The 16,439-nt window shown below is 36.9% G+C and overlaps 4 protein-coding genes across 4 annotated transcripts; 2 read left to right on the top strand and 2 right to left on the bottom strand. All coding sequences in view use genetic code 12, as the record gives it.

The window, feature by feature from the left end:
• Positions 1 to 2,969: 2,969 nt before the first annotated feature.
• On the top strand, positions 2,970 to 5,186 carry MNN24 (Mnn24p; the record flags this gene model as incomplete). Its single annotated transcript, XM_049324779.1, has 1 exon — positions 2,970 to 5,186. One exon carries the CDS (start codon positions 2,970 to 2,972, stop codon positions 5,184 to 5,186), a length of 2,217 nt encoding a protein of 738 aa, XP_049179469.1.
• A 2,139-nt stretch (positions 5,187 to 7,325) lies between these two features.
• On the top strand, positions 7,326 to 8,900 carry KGF56_003444 (epsin; the record flags this gene model as incomplete). Its single annotated transcript, XM_049324778.1, has 1 exon — positions 7,326 to 8,900. One exon carries the CDS (start codon positions 7,326 to 7,328, stop codon positions 8,898 to 8,900), a length of 1,575 nt encoding a protein of 524 aa, XP_049179468.1.
• Positions 8,901 to 9,072: 172 nt separating this feature from the next.
• On the bottom strand, positions 9,073 to 11,694 carry ESC4 (Esc4p; the record flags this gene model as incomplete). The annotated part of the gene is made up of 1 exon (XM_049324776.1): positions 9,073 to 11,694. The coding sequence occupies one exon, from the start codon at positions 11,692 to 11,694 to the stop codon at positions 9,073 to 9,075; it is 2,622 nt and encodes an 873-aa protein (XP_049179467.1).
• Positions 11,695 to 12,472: 778 nt separating this feature from the next.
• On the bottom strand, positions 12,473 to 14,137 carry CLB2 (B-type cyclin; the record flags this gene model as incomplete). Its single annotated transcript, XM_049324775.1, has 1 exon — positions 12,473 to 14,137. One exon carries the CDS (start codon positions 14,135 to 14,137, stop codon positions 12,473 to 12,475), a length of 1,665 nt encoding a protein of 554 aa, XP_049179466.1.
• Positions 14,138 to 16,439: the final 2,302 nt, after the last annotated feature.

Here is a 16,439-nt window from a genome sequence, read left to right as displayed (position 1 = left end):
AGTGTAGATAAAGAGACTAGACGAGTGAAACGAGTCTATTCAATAGAGTGTAATCAGAGTCCAAGCATTATCCATTAGTAGCTTGTTACAACACTGACTAGCGATATTGACTAGCGACACTATCGAGCAAAACGAGATAGTGGAGCAGTACTGACTACCTTGTTACAACACTATCTTGCTTCTCAAGATAGTAGAGAAACACTTTCCAACTTGTTACAACACTGACTAGCAACATTGACTAGCGACACTAGCTTGCTTCACTAGGTAGTGGAGAAACACTTTGTAGCTGCCTTCGACTAGCGACACTAGCTTGCTTCTCAAAATAGTGGAGCATTGATAAATATATATGTGCTATATATAAGTGCTATATATAAGCGCTATATGTATATGTGCTATATATTTATATATTCATATTCATACAAATTGAAAAAGAGTACTGTCTATATAGCACTTAGAAACTGGCTATGCTGCACTGAGAAATAGCTCTCAAAAATAGCACTTGGAAACTGTCTAGCACATAGAAACTGTCCATATGCCACTCAGAAATAGCATTTAGAAACTATCTTACTCAGAAGCTGTCTATGTTGCACTCAGAAACTATCTCTATAGCACTTAGAAACTGTCTCACTCAGAAGCTGTCTAGCTTTCAGAAACTGTCTTACTCAGAAACTAACTATATAGCACTCAGAAACTGTCTGCGCTACACTATCTCTCTTTGCTCGAGAGATATGTGCGATTCTCAAAAACTGTCTGCGCTATACTAACACACGGGTTTGATTACATCCTTGCACACGAGATAGTGAAGAAAAAAAGGCTGTTTAACACGACAATATTCCATTCACTGAAGCAAAATACATTATCATCTGCGCCAACAGCAGATGATAACTCTAGACAAGCTTCTCTAGCGACTGCTCTCTTTCTCTATCGACTAGGTGAGTGAAACGAGTCTCATAATCAGACGTTATTTATTTGGTAGCGTGTCAGATTGCTTTATATGGAATCCTTGAGAGAATTATACAATAATTGATTAGGGATATATACTAGATGCAATAAGAGGTTAACAGACTAGAAGAACGAATCTCGCTTTTCTCGATAGTGGAGCACCACTGACTAGTGACACTAGTGCTAGCGAGCGAAGCGAGCAAGTGGTACATTCACCAAATCCTAACCGCTAACTATCATTTCTTCTAATAAACCTCCTCTATAAACTTCAATCTATCTCTTCTAATAAGCCTCCTCTATAAACTTCAATCTATCTCTATTGGCTACAAGTCTAACAATTTTCTAAACCTATTTGCCTTGTTGTGATTAATATCCTGAAAAGGTTAATCCCATTTGTTTATCTATTTTTTTTTGGAAACAAAAGGGAAACTAGGAGAAGTTGAAGAGTGGATGCATATATGAGATTAAGCAGGTAAGAGGGCTTTTCTTTAGTGGAAGGACCCACTTTACACGAGAATCCAAAAAAAAACTACTAATTTGAGTTGAAAGAGTTGTTTGTTTGAATATTAAGCGTAAATTGATTTCACACTATCGAGCAGAGCGAGATAGTGTTAGTGGCAGCTAGTCCACTATCGAGCAGAGCGAGATAGTGTTAGTGGCAGCTAGTCCACTATCGAGCAGAGCGAGATAGTGTTAGTGGCAGCTAGTCCACTATCGAGCAGAGCGAGATAGTGTCAGTGGCAGCTAGTCAATGTTGCTCCACTATCGAGCAACACTCGATAGTGAAGCTAGTTAGTGGCAGCTAGTCAGTGGCAGCTAGTCAGTGGCAGCTAGTCAGTGGCAGCTAGTCAGTGGCAGCTAGTCAGTGGCAGCTAGTCAGTGGCAGCTAGTCAGTGGCAGCTAGTCAGTGTGCTCCACTATCTCGCTCTGATCGATAGTGTCACTCGATAGTGTTGTAACTTGTCTAGAGTAGTGATGACTAGACTCGTTTCACTCGTCTAGTCGGAGATGGTGTTTCAATCTCGCTTCGCTCGATTGAAACTTCGCTCGATTGAAACTTTGCTCGATTGTATTTGTCCCCTTTTTCTTCTGTTATTAAATACAGGTTCTTTTTTTAGACCTTGCCAAGTCAAGGTTAACGTTGGTAGGTGGAAAAGATTAACCACAATGTAGAACAAAAGGGCTGGTGTGCCTAACAACGATTACTCAAAAAGAAACTTTATTACTCAAAAAGAAACTTTATTTTTCAAAGTTACTCAAAACGCCCATTCAATACTGGGTCGAGATTAGTCGATATTGGTAGTAGATAGTTACAGTTACAAGTTACAGTTACATAGCAGTGCTTTTCAGCACTGCCTTTCAGCATCTCTTTAAAATAAAAACTATAAATTTGTAGCTCCGCTACCAATGCAAAATTTCAGATTAAGATTTTTCAATATCTTGATAAAAGCCATCACTGTTACAAGAAACTTGAGTCATAGGAAAAGGGGAAACGTTGTGATTCGTTTGGCTTTGTTGTTTTTCTGCTGCTGTTTGCTGCTGTTTGCTGCTATCGCTGCTCTGCTATTGCTTCGCTAGGTACTTTACTGTTGAATTTTTCTTTTTTCCAATAGCTGCTATTGTTTAACAGCTATTGTTCTCATATTGCTCCTATTGTTAAGGGTTTTTTTTGGTTGAAAAAGGCGAAATCCACAATTTACTAAGACCTATTGTTTCTGGTCTTGTTCTTCCTTTGACAGGCTGTTTCGCCGAATCCCCTTTATCGTGCCATTCAGGGAAACACATCTATAAAAAGATAACTCGAGGAAAGGTAACTAAAGAAAGGTAACCAGCACAACCAAAGAAAGGTAACCAAAAAGAGGTGACCAAAAACAGGTGACCAAAAACAGGTGACCAAAAACAGGTAACCAAAGGTAACTGAAGGTAACTGAAGAAGGGTAACCAAAGGTAACCAAAGAAAGGTTAAAGGAGAGTTTCAATCTTCACCAGTTGGCTCGTTTGCGCCTTATTATCCCATATTTTCCAAAATGCTTCGACTTAGTCGTCCTTCTCTGAAATTCAAGCCGACCCATGCCATCCTTTTGGGTATACTGCTTTTCACTTTGTTGAATATTTATATGGCATTGAATTCCTCACCAACACCGTCAATAGATGCAGACAGTCTGTCTACTTTGCTAAAATTTTTTAATCCATTTTCAAGGCCCAAAGTTGAGGACTATTCTATAATCGGATATCATCACGATGAACAAACAAATCTAGTTGTTGTTAAGAAATATTTAAAAAAACACAACTTGAATACTGCTACTGACAAGTCTAATCATTTTTGGAACTTTATCAAGTCCGATTATAAATCCTCCAAGTACGATTTGAAACTCATTAGTAGCTACAATAATAAACAGGTTTATGATAACATGAATCAATTGTTGGATAATCAATTCAACCATTCCTTTGTTGAGCAGTCCACTACAGAAAGGAAGTTTGTTAAAGCATTTCAAGAGTTTTTCATTGATTTATTGAAAACACTCGAAGATTGCAAACCAATCATTAGTCCAATTAACAACTTTGACCATTATCCTAATGGGGAAAAAATCGAAAACTATTATCAAAACTTGAACCAAATGACTCCTGAGAAAATGAAAAATGTAAATACAGAAAGGCTAATTCATGATAAAGGTAAATTACCCATATATGGTGGGCACTTGCGAGAAAATTACCAGAATGAAATGGTTAGGTCTAAAGAGGTATTGTCAATGTATTTGACTCTAAACACGTTTGAAAAAGATTCCTTGAGGCAATCTCACACGAAATACATGAAACAAATGATGCAAGAATGGCCGGAATCTCTATTAAAATACAATACTTTTAACAGTTTCATGAAAGGTGATGGTATTGTATATCTAGCAGGTGGCAAGTACGATCAGTTGGCATATTTATCTATCAAATTGTTACGTGAACAAGGCTCGATATTACCTGTTGAAGTAATTGTACCAAAAAGGGAAGAATATGATATCCAATTTTGCGATAAGATTTTGCCCACCTTAAATGGGAAATGTAAATTAATGACCGATTATGTTCCCCAATCATACTTTGACACAGTTATCAATAATGCAAAGAAAAACAGCAAAAACGTTGATATTAAAGAAAATCCTCATATGGATCCAATGAGAGCTTTAGGTTATCAATTGAAGAATATTGCAATTTTTATTTCATCGTTTGAAAATATTCTATATCTTGATGCGGATAACTTGCCAATTAAAAACCCAGACATTTTGTTTGCCAATAAACCATTTACTGATAAGGGTATGGTAGTGTGGCCAGACTTGTGGAGAAGATCGACATCGCCACTTTTTTATGATGTCACAAGTGCTTCAGTAGATCCGAATCATCAAGTACGGAATTCATATCCTGAAGGTGATAAACGAAATTTGAAAGGTTTAAATTCAAATGGTGCTACGAATCAAATGTCCTTTCATGACACTAAAGGAACCATTCCTGAAGCAAGCTCGGAAACTGGCCAGTTATTAATCAGTAAAAGAATTCATTTCAAAACTCTTGTTTTGTCACTATATTACAATTACTATGGACCCGATTTTTACTATCCTTTATTGAGTCAAGGTGCCGCCGGTGAAGGTGATAAAGAAACATATATTGCAGCAGCACATAGGTTGGGTTTACCTTACTATCAGGTTTCCGAATTTACTCGTGAATTTGGTCCAATGGATAAAAACAAAAAAAAACTTCAGTTATTTGGTATGGGACAATACGACCCTATTATAGATTATATTCAGAGTAACCCTGACGATAAAGATATGTCAAGTCTTGCATCACTATCATCATCGTTATCACAACCAAACCGCTATTTTTCTTCACCACCTAAAGAATATGCGTTGCATGATGAGGATAAAAATGTATACAATTACGAATACCACAAGTTCAAAGCCTCCTCGTTATTCTTTCTTCATGCCAATTGGCCAAAGTACTATATTGAGCACTTATTCCTTGCGGATGAAAGGGGTCCTGTTGACAAGGGTGAAAAAATAAGGAGAAGATTATATGGCACAGAGTTGAAAAAGGAATTAGGCGATGGGTATGATTTTGAATTGAAAATAATGAACAACCTATGGTGGTGTTATTGTGAAGAACCATTAATCAATCTCGACTCAATTCCACCTGCTGATTCACAAAAGAGGAAGGATATTTGTAATGCTATTGACATGCATCGCAAATTCTTGAGTACTTCTTAAGAGTACATTGCCATCTTTTTTATGATTTAATATAGATTTATGTATGTATGTGATAAACTTGTTGATGTTTTTGATTTAGATTTATTCGAGATGATAGACATTATTGAGCAGAGCGTGATAGACATTATTGAGCAGAGCGTGATAGACATTATTGAGCAGAGTGTGATAGACATTATCGAGCAGAGCGAGATAGTGTCCATAGTTTGGGTGTAGTCAGAGTAGTCAGAGTGCTCCACTATCTCGCTTCGCTCGATAGTGTCGATAGTGTCGATAGTGTCGGTGTAGTCAGTGTAGTCAAATTGCTCCACTATCTCGCTTCGCTCGATAGTGTCTTATGGGTGCAAAAGAAAACTTTATGTTCAAGAAGAAAAAAAAATCATGAAGAGTACGAGATTCGAACTCGCGCGGTAGACATACCAACAGATTACTAAGTATTCTTACAACAACAGGAATTTAACCTGTCACACAACTTAAGTCTGTCACCTTAACCAACTCGGTCAACTCTCCATTTTCTCGAAATTTTTTTTTTCCCGTCCAATATATAATGTATATATATCTAAACTTTGTGTACCCATTTATTATAAGTATGGTGGGAAGTAGCTTTTGAGTTTCGCTTAAACAAATGCTATTTCCATATGAAAAATATAGCTCAAGATTTTAGTAGACTTTGTTGAATGAATTCCAAAAAATAAATATTGTATCATAAGAAACTGCCAAACTATTTGAGAAAAGGGGAGGAAACTCGGAATATAATGGGATGTAATTGTCAATGCATAATTCATCCCATTTATCGAACTTGATGCCTGTTTTTAGGCATAAAAACCAAAAAATTCTCCTTGCCTCTTATCAATGGCTTTTGGCAATACTAACTGAGACCTTTTTTTTTAATGGTTGCAACGAAAGACGGGATCTTTTATCTCTGATACAAAATGTTATTGTGTTTATTTACATTTTATAAATATATAGTATGAGAGTTTGAAGCTTTGCATGAAATTGGGAGAGTTGACCGAGTTGGTTAAGGTGACAGACTTAAGTTATTTAGCAGGTTAAATTCCTGTTGTTATAAGAATACTTAGTAATCTGTTGGTATGTCTACCGCGCGAGTTCGAATCTCGTACTCTTCATGATTTTTTTCAATTTTTTTGCAATTTCACTACTTGACTATTTTTATTCCACTTAGCTCGCTTTGCTTGCGCTAGTGGAGCAGTACTGACGGATTTGATTCCTAGTTGCTGTTTTCCTGGTAGTCAGTTTTCTTTTGCCAAAATCTTTTGAAAAGAGATAGAGCGTTGTTTCTAATAGTGATAGCAAAGAAAGGTTTGCTTTGCCTACTTTCATTTTATGTATGTATTTTTTTTTTTTTGGGACTAAAATTTTGCCCATAATTGGTTCAAACTTGATGTTCACTTGGCGGATTCTCTGGAAAAAAAAAAAAAACAACTTTTAATGCCGACCTTATACAATTTCATCTTTTGTCGCAACAAATAAGTTGTTAGATTCTTTATCTAATAGCAAACAGTCCTCTAACGAAACAGAACTTTTGTAGTCTGTTCAAAAAAGCTTCTTTTTCTCACTGGAAATAGAAAATTAACCCAATCTTTTGCTTTACACAAAATTAAAAATAAGCCACCACCATTTCAATCTTCAAAAGTATTAGCAACCAAACCCGGGTGTCACTTACACAGCTAAAAGGATATAACGCCTCTATTTCAACCTTTAGAGAAAGTTGCAAAAAGAAGGGCATGAACAAGTTGCAAAATATACAGGTAGTGTAGAAAGTCCAAATATTATATGTGAGGTACTTTTTTTTTTTTATCATTCTTCCCAAACCAAGAATCTTTGAACTATCCAGAATAGCTATTAGAAAGCAATTAGAAAATCATTACCACTAGCACCACCAACTCCTCCTCAACACCAATCAAGGCCACCCACTGAGAAAGTACACCTAGAAAATTCCCTCTCCTCGAATTATCTCAAGAGGCAATAATTACTTATAGACCATAGTAAAGAATTGTTTTCTTAAACAATATTTGGGTCATATTCACAATAGTTTTGTATACGTTTTCCAACCGCCTCCAATTCCCCCCCTCCCCCTATCCCTCTCCTTATTAGAGACCGAAAGCTGAACGAACAAGTGGAATGTCTAAGATTGTACGTTCTCTAAAGAATGTCAAGTATTCATCTGCTCAGGTGCTTGTTAGAAATGCAACGTCCAATGACCCCACGGGTCCAACCACGTATGACATGGAAGAAATAGCGTCGTACTCATACCAGTCTCAAACAGAGTTTATGGAGATAATGGACATGTTAGATCGTCGTCTTAACGACAAAGGCAAAAACTGGAGACACATTGCAAAATCCTTGACAGTATTGGATTATTTGGTTAGATTTGGTTCGGAAAAATGTGTATTGTGGGCCAAAGATAACATCTACATCATTAAGACCTTGAGAGAGTTTATTCACTTTGATGAAGCTGATCATGATCAAGGAGCAATTATTCGTGTAAAAGCCAAGGAGTTGGTGTCCTTATTGCGGGACGATGAGAGATTGAAACAAGAACGTAGAATGGCCAAACGCGGTAAGCGTCATGGATCATCTTACGACGATGATGATGGTGACTGGGAGTATGGTGGAAGAGAAAGAAACAGAAGGGACGGAAGAAGAGATAGAGATAGAAACAGAGACGAGCCCTATGACGAAGATTTACAAAGGGCTTTAGAGTTATCAAGAGTGACAGCTGAGGAGGAGCAATTACGTGCTAAACAAGCAGAAAATGATCCTGATTTGGACGCTGCAATAAAGTTATCAATAGAGGAGGAAGAGATGAGGAAACAAAAGCAAAACGCCAATTCCAACTTGTTGGATTTGAACGATGAACCGCAATACCAACAACAACCTCAACAGCTATATGTAGTCCAGACTGGTTACCAGCAGCAGCAGCAACTACCACCACAACCACAACCACAACAACAATTTTTATTTGATCAACAGACAACACAGCCACAACAATTTGACATGTTTGGTAACCCAATTCAAAATCCAATGGAAACCGGGTTTTTTAACCAACAGGCTTATCAGCAGCAACAGCCCCAATACCAACCCAACCAATTTACAGGTTTCAATTACGGCCAACCTCAGTATCAACAACAGCATGAGCAACTACAACCATTGAAAACTGGTTCAAATAACCCATTCTCTTTGAACCCTGGTACAACTGCTCATCCCCATACACAAACATTAAATGACTTGGCCGAGGAACAACAACAAGCCTCACAGCAGCAACAGCAGCAACAGCAGCAGCAGCAGCAAACACAGCCACAATTCTTTACACAACCTACAGCACCGTTGAAGCAACAGAACACATCATCATCTAGATTCAATGAGACACACGAGTTGAATGATCTCTTGACACAAGGTACAGGATTGGACACATTTGGTAACACGGGTGCAACACGTATCCCACATCAACATACTAGAACTCAAAATTTCATCAACTCTAGCGGGACAGGTTATAGGCAGACTAACAACGAGCCACAGAGATTGAGTTCGAACGCTACAGGTAATCCATTTTTAAATACTGGTATTGGGTACCAGCAACAACAACAACAACAAGCTCCCAAAATAAACGTTGCTTACACTGGATATGGATTTGGTAATGCACAATCGCAGCAACAACAGAGAGGAAACGACGGACCAAGCTTGATAGATATTTAGATTTGGCTTACTTACATGAGGAAAGATGTCCGTGTTTATGAGAACTCCCACTTTTCAATTTCATCATCCACCTTTATTTTTTTTTTTTAAAGAGTTGTTCCTTATTTTTTTTCCAAACAGTATGTACGATATATTTCTTTCAAGAGAAGAAGAAAAAAGTATCATTGTATTTCTATAATTTATGATCATCAACCTCTTGTAGGTGCATCGCGAATATTGATTTGACACACCAATCCCAATCTAGAACTAAACTATTACCTATTGATTTCTTGAAACTATTTATCAACTTTACATCTTTTGTCTTGTTAGCAATAAGGATTGTTGTTGGTGTATTACCAAGACGACACTTCAAAACTGGAGTCTTTTTCAGTATTACTGAGGACGCTTTAATTTCTTTGAAATTCTTTAGACCGTGATCTTTCAAGATCCTCGAGATTACCTCAACTCCACCGTTCAAATTGCTGCTTAGATTTAACTCTATATCGGCAAATAGTGATCCTGGAGAAGACGTCTTGTTGCTCAACAATGACTGCAAATCTGTAACTCCCAAATCGGAGTTCGCAGTAGGATTCATTTTGTCTAACGAGTAATCTTGAATTTTGTACTGTTTCAAAACATTCTCGTTTTCAACATTGGCCAACACATCAACAATGAATGAGGGGTGAATGATTTTATCGACTGTGCTCAAACTTCTCAAAAACTTTTCCGTTCGTAGAATCTTTGGCGCTATTAATGTGTTTGGCTTGAGTTTTGACAAATCATTAATAATCTTAATACCAACAGACTGGAGTTTCGCACAATTGTTTCTCGACAATTCAATATTCAGTTCACAACCCGTTAATATGGCTATAATCTCGTATTCCTCAGTACGCTGTTTCTTAGACTCAGGTGGCGTTGTTTCATTAACTGTACCCGTGTTATCATCCAACTGCTTTTTCTTTGACATTGTGGCTTTTTCCAACTCGTCCATATAATGTTTCATTTTTCTTGTACTCTTGGACATTTCTTGATAAGCATTTAAGTCACTCATATTATCATGCAATTTAGCTGCTGCTTTTTTCGCAGCAGATCTCCCGCCGTATCTACCAGATCCAGAAATAGGGTCAGCAAAGTCATTTGGGGTTTTGGGAGGAGAAACCAAATCCAGCATTGCTTCAGACTTATTTGGAGTTCCATCCATTGGTGGTGGTGGTGCTTGTGGCGATGATACTGTGCTAACCATATCATCTCCACTCTTGTGAGATGTGGTTGTTGAACTTTTGGTTTTCGAAAGAGAAGTAGTACTTTCTTTGTTGATATTTGACATAACAGAAGAAGGTAGAAGTCTTCTGGATTGCGTGCTCTCATCCTCACTCATGCTATCATCGATGTTTCCTGTTTCATTTGTGAGGTTTTGAATTTCTAGTTGTTCTTTTAGTACCTCTTTATCCAACAAAACCCTACCAACTAAAGGTTCCATCCCCACAGAGCTTCCAAAATTTGTATACCTTTCATCCAGATCGTCCAATTTGGCCCATTTAACAAAACAATCTTCTAACCACAAGTGATTCACCACTTTAACATCGCATTCTCCCCACGAATTCAACCATCTTCCTTTTGCAGCTTCATACTTTTTACCTTCAGCTTTGGCACAGACTAGATAATCGTTGTCCTTGGTTAAAGTTCTCGTGAAAGAGCCGCCCATCAAGATTATCAATTTCGACAAATATGCCCGCGCATCACCACTATAGTTTGTTATCGAGATATTGAGATTTTTGAAACCTTGTATTGGCTCAATGGGGACTGGATAGTAAAGTATATTTGAATCTAAAGGCAGTACCCAACACTTGTTTATCACGATGGAGTAAAACCATTGAAAATTAGCAACAATGGTCCTACTATTTTTTTGACAACTTTTTCTGTATGACTCTCCACTACGATATCGCCCAAGGTATATATCTGTATCCTCATCAAATGTACTTTTGATTATCCCACCATATTTCTCAATTAGAGCCTTGACAGCATTAGACAAACGTTGCGACAAATTGAAATCGGAACTAATGTAAAATTGTTTTCTATTGAAGAAGTCCACTGACTCGCAAGGGTCATTATTAGTATCCAGAGGCAAGGAATCATTCAAGAGTGTATCCAAATTTTCTCCATCGCCACCTTCATCACCATCATCATTGTCAATATGAATCAAATCTGTATCAGGAACCAAATACTTTGTTTCATCCAACTGTTGACCCATTCTAATACAATGATCGATCCAGTGAGGATAGACAATCTTTATATCTTTTACCGGATCACGGGACGTTTCGTCTTGAATGAGACTGCCTGCAAGTAGAGATTTTTCGTTGGTCATATCCATGGCAATCAAGTGGGTAGTGTATTTCGTTAAGACATCCGTATAGTTCCCACCAAACGCCTTTATTGTCTCATACAAAAGGTCTTTATCACCATGAGGTAGATTATCAGCACAACATATAAAACATTTTTTCATGAAAAATGCAGGATTCGGGTTATAAGGTTTGCTTGACTGTAGTTTGTTCTCAGATATACATGCATGGATCCAATCTGGTGTAGTTATTGGTATCATTGACTTTAAAGCTTGGTTGTACTCGATGAAATCAACAGTTAATGTGATGATATGGGTTATTAATGGCGGAGAAAGGAAATTGCACGACTTGTCACCACTTTCCTTAACAAAGACATCTTCAGCATTATATAGCGTCAAGGTTTCATGTAGAGCGTCTGCTTGCTTTTTGGTTAACCCCAGGGACACAATTATTAGAAAAGTTGACCCTTTAAACATATTGAAAAATAGAACCAAAAAAAAAAACAAACAACAAACAAACTTCAGGAGTTTCAACAAAGATCTTTTCCTTTCAAAGAAGAAGAAGAAAAGAAAGAACGCAAAAAAAAAAGAAAGGAGGAAGAACGGAATAGCCCAACAACTTCACACCAAGCGTTGTCTTCTAATAACAAGCCAGCTCAGCTTGTTCTTGCCACCTTAATGCCTTTCCCTAACTAGACGCGTTTTGCAATCTCCTACAAGTTTTGTTTGTTGATTTTTCGCTTTTTAACTTTTTTTTTTTTCGGGACACGGGACACGCACTTTCTTTATGGTAGTGCAAAAGGATCTATAAAATTTCCTAAAGAGGATACAGTTGCGGCGTAATCTACCCTGTGCGCGCAAAAAAAAAAAGAAAGAAAAAAATATATAATTCAATTTAGCTACTTTTGGAAATTTGCGCTTTTTCTATAGCTTACAAGTTAATATAATAGATCAAAGGTAAATTGTATTGTATATATATTAAGGGTTATACTCTATTAAGTTATGCAAATAAAAGAGAAGAATTCGATAATTAACAAGTCATAGCATCGTAATAAGTCGTTTAACCAGTATAGGGAAGTGAAAAAAAAAAGGAACATAACAGCAACAACAACAACAACAACCTTTAATATTTTTTTTTTTTATTTTAATAAAAAGGTATTTTGTTATATTGATCCTTCTTTTTTTTGTTTTTTTCGTATTTGTATTTGTATTTGTATTTGTATTTGTATTTTATTTTGTTTTATTCATATTAATCTCACTCAATCGATAATCGATGAGTTGATAAACTTTCATCGAATATATCTTTTTCTTCAGCAAAAAACTTTCTAGCCCAATTTTGACACAAGGTGCTTGCTTTCATAAATTTTCTCATGGCATATTTTTTGAAAAACTCTTCGTGCTCAACTGGTTGTAGTAGATATTGGAACATCAATTCAATACAAACTCTCATATCGTTGATTCTGTAGCCTCCACTATAATGTATCAAATTCCCATTCCAAACAGGTCTTTTTTCCAAAATCAATCTTGCTAAATACATTGCCAGTGCGCAGCACAAGGATGGTTTCATGCCTATAAACTTGTGATCGATAATGGTGATCTCCAATAAATACTTCCCCAAGGTTCTTGATTGTACGTCATAATCGTCAGCTTTAGAAATCCGTCTCAAGAAATTCATAGGGTTTGGGTAGTTGAGATCGAAATTCAACGTTGTTAAAATATACTTTTCGGCTTGCAAGATTTGTTCTTCGGTATATGAACCATCAGTAAAGTATGCATAGTTTTTAACCAGCGGTGAGAAAACTTCTTCGTATTTAGCAGCTATGAATAAGGACCCCGTGGCTAGCAATTGTAGTTTCTCAAGCTCTACATGCTCAATGGACATAAATCTGTCCATTGTATTAATAGCCAAGAATAAAGATTCAGGCAATAATCTGAATTTGAGGTGCATTTCAACCATCCAATCCACTAGTATAGACCGCATTTTGGGCTTGTAATTCTTTTGATTATTGATATAGTTTGGATCAGGCAACATTCGAGTTTCCAATTCATAAAAATAGGTGAAAATATCATTAACGTATTCACTAGCCATCAACGGGTCATCATGATCTTCTTCGTCCAAATCTTGCCATTCATAGTCTATCAATCTAGATTTCTTGTGTATAGTAGTAGATAAAGATGAGGATGATGATGCGACTGCGGAAGCAGCGGCAGCTCCTGCTACTACTGCTGCTGCAGTAGAGCTGAGAATTTGATCTTGTGGTTGTGGGATTTTTAGTTTCTCAACTAGATTTGTGGATGATTCAGTAGCTTGCCTCTTTAGTGGCAATCGCGAGGGTACCATCAAGTGACGGAAGTTTGTATTTGTGTTTGCATTTGATAGTGCTGCTGTTGTTGCTGCTGCTGTTGTTGTTGTTGATGATGATGCTTTGGTTGTGACGCTATTTGAAGAAGGAGCATCCTCAGCAATAGGTATTGACTTTGTAGTATTAGTAGCAGCAGCAGCATTACTAGTAGTTTTATTATGAGGATGCAAAAGCGCAAAATCACCCCCAAACGGTTTCCTTTTCTTGTTTTGCTGCTGCAGCTGCTGCAGAGGTTTAACCGAGCTGGCATGATACTGACTAGAGACGTCACCTAGATTCCGACGCGTAGTAGTAATTGTTCTTGTTGAAAATTTAGTCATATTGGCTGATTTCCCAGCTGTAGTTGTAGTGTTTGAAAACACTGGTGGAATATTTTCTTCATCATTTTGAGTAGATGTCTCCATAGGCTCTTGACAAGAGAGCTGATTGTTGCTGTTGCTGTAAATGACCGTATCGCTTGAACTTAGTTGGTGTTTCTGATGAAGGTGTGCTATTTTGGACCGCGTTAGTCTATAGTCATTTTCATTATTAGTAGAAGCAGCTGTAACTTTTGGCATTTCAAGGCAACTTTATATATTGAGCTAGGAATATCGACTCAAAAATGCACTTTGGTTTTAAAGTGATTTCTCTTTTTGGTGGAAAAAGGAAAAAAAAAATAAAAAAATTGCTAGTGGTGAAACCAAAGATATCTCAAGTTGAACAAAGATATCAGTTTAGGAAGCAGGTGTTGAATCAGCTTTTGTCACCACAATTACAAGTTTTTCTTCAACTAAGTGAATCAATCTCTTCGACCTAATTGGTAATTTACCAAGTTGCGTATTATATTGAAGGATTGAATAAGTAGAAAAAGTTGTAATCAATGAATTTTCTTTTCTACCTTTTTTTTATTTATTTTCGATATTCCTTAATTTGGATTTTTGATTTTTTGTCTTTTCATGTAACTTGCAAAGACTCAATCTTTCAAAGACTCAGTGATATTAGGGCTCACTATCTCAAACTGTCTGTCTTAAAATCTCTGTCTTGAAACTCTCACTAACTTGAACTGTCTGTCTGAAACTGTCTCTGTTTCTCTGTTGCTCTGTTTCTCTGTCGCCTGGCGCTCTTTAGTCAATTGTTTATTGGGTAGTAAGTAAGCTTGTTGATTGCACAAAAAAACTGGACAAAAGAAAATCCAATGGTTTTTTTTTGTTACTAAATGGGGAATATATACAAAACTCGTGAAGATTGAAACAAAGATATCACAAGTGAGCAAAGGGAAGGGGGAAAGGAAGGAAGGAGGGAGGGGCGGAGGGGCGGAGGGGGTAGCACGAAACGAAGGGGGGGGGTGCGGGGGCAGTGAATGGCTGCGACGGTGATGCGAAAAGGTACTCTATTAAAAAACGTAAAAGAAACAGGGAAGAAGAGATAAACTATATGATGATACCAATGAGCAACTTTCAATTAGACAAGTGGATAATATATATATATATCAACACAGATTCATCCATAGAAAACACAGATTCATCCATAAAAAACATAGTACATACATATTTATCATCAAGTTTAAACTAGATACATTTTATACATTAGTTAGTTTTATTGTTATTCTCTCGCCGCCACCCTTTTTTCCTCTTTTGTTTCTTTTTCTTTGTTATTTAGTACAACTATTTATGAAATAACCGAAATCAGTCGAATTATAAAAATAATTTTGCAAACTAAACTAGAAATTGGAGCAACCTTATTTGAGCTTTTGAGTGGTAACACCACTCAAGAGTGTGTATCAGGAGATATCACAAGTAAAGAGACAAGACCACTCAAGAGTTCAATAGGAGACAAGACTACTCAAGGGACAAGACCACCTAAACGATCTCAGTATATGAGGTTGCGTCAACTAAGTGTTTTTCTCTAGTTTTTCTCATATTTTTCTCTCCCTTTTTCAAAAGTGCTACAAAATCATCAGATCCATAAAAGGACCGTTTGTGACTGCCACCGCGAGTGACTTTTTTAATATTTAGGTTTTTTCCGATAAGTTGTCACATAGTGTCTTCTGCATATCATGGCGTCTCTAAGAGTTTAGCCACCGCTCTTTACACAAAGAACATGGAATCTTTGAGATTGGTTTTTCTTCTTTCAGAAACTGCAATGTCTTCAAAAAGAGAAAATCTTAAAATGGCAAATTTGAAAACAAATCAAAAAATAGAAAAAGGAAGTAGAAAAAAAAACAAACAAACAAGAGCAACAATACTTGGAAACGTACAAAAAGACAAAAATGAGAGAGAGAGAGAGAGAGAGAGAGAGAGAGAGAGATGGAGAGAGAGAGAGAGAGATGGAGAGAGAGATGGAGAGAGGGAGATCATGGCTACCAAACCTGTGCGAAATATGACTGTTGATAGGGGGCGGTGCGAGAAAAAAAATGAGGACGTTATTAACGCAGACACCCAGGTATCGCGATAGGGATAAATAAATAGAAAAAGTGGGAAAGAAAACAATTGATCCAAGAGAACAGTTCAATTTTTTTTTTTTTGAGTACGCGGCGCTTTACAATGTAACAAGGAATAAGGAAAATAGTAGACCACTTTTTTCTGATACTTTCATCTTCTCATCTTCTCATCTTTGCACAATTGATGTTACCATGTTGATTGTGTTACTCAATAGGAAGGAGTTGTTGAAGACTCAAATAAAAACTCTTCTATTCTATAGCATGTTTGCACGTTTGAACTGCATAATCTTTTAGGATAAAAACTACAAATCAACAAGCCAACGTGTAGATACCTTCCTTTTTTTTCTTCTTCTTTTTTTTCTTCTTTCTTTCCTTTTTTCTTAGTTTCATGTCATTTCATCTTTCACAGCCGTTGTTCTTCGGATACATTCTAGGTCAAA

Source organism: Candida oxycetoniae (genome assembly GCF_023343755.2).
Source record: "Candida oxycetoniae strain CBS 10844 chromosome Unknown scaffold37, whole genome shotgun sequence".
NCBI classification, from domain to species: Eukaryota; Fungi; Ascomycota; class Pichiomycetes; order Serinales; family Debaryomycetaceae; genus Lodderomyces; species Lodderomyces oxycetoniae.
Note: the sequence above shows the minus strand (reverse complement) of the source record. Positions and strands in the feature narration are given on the sequence as shown.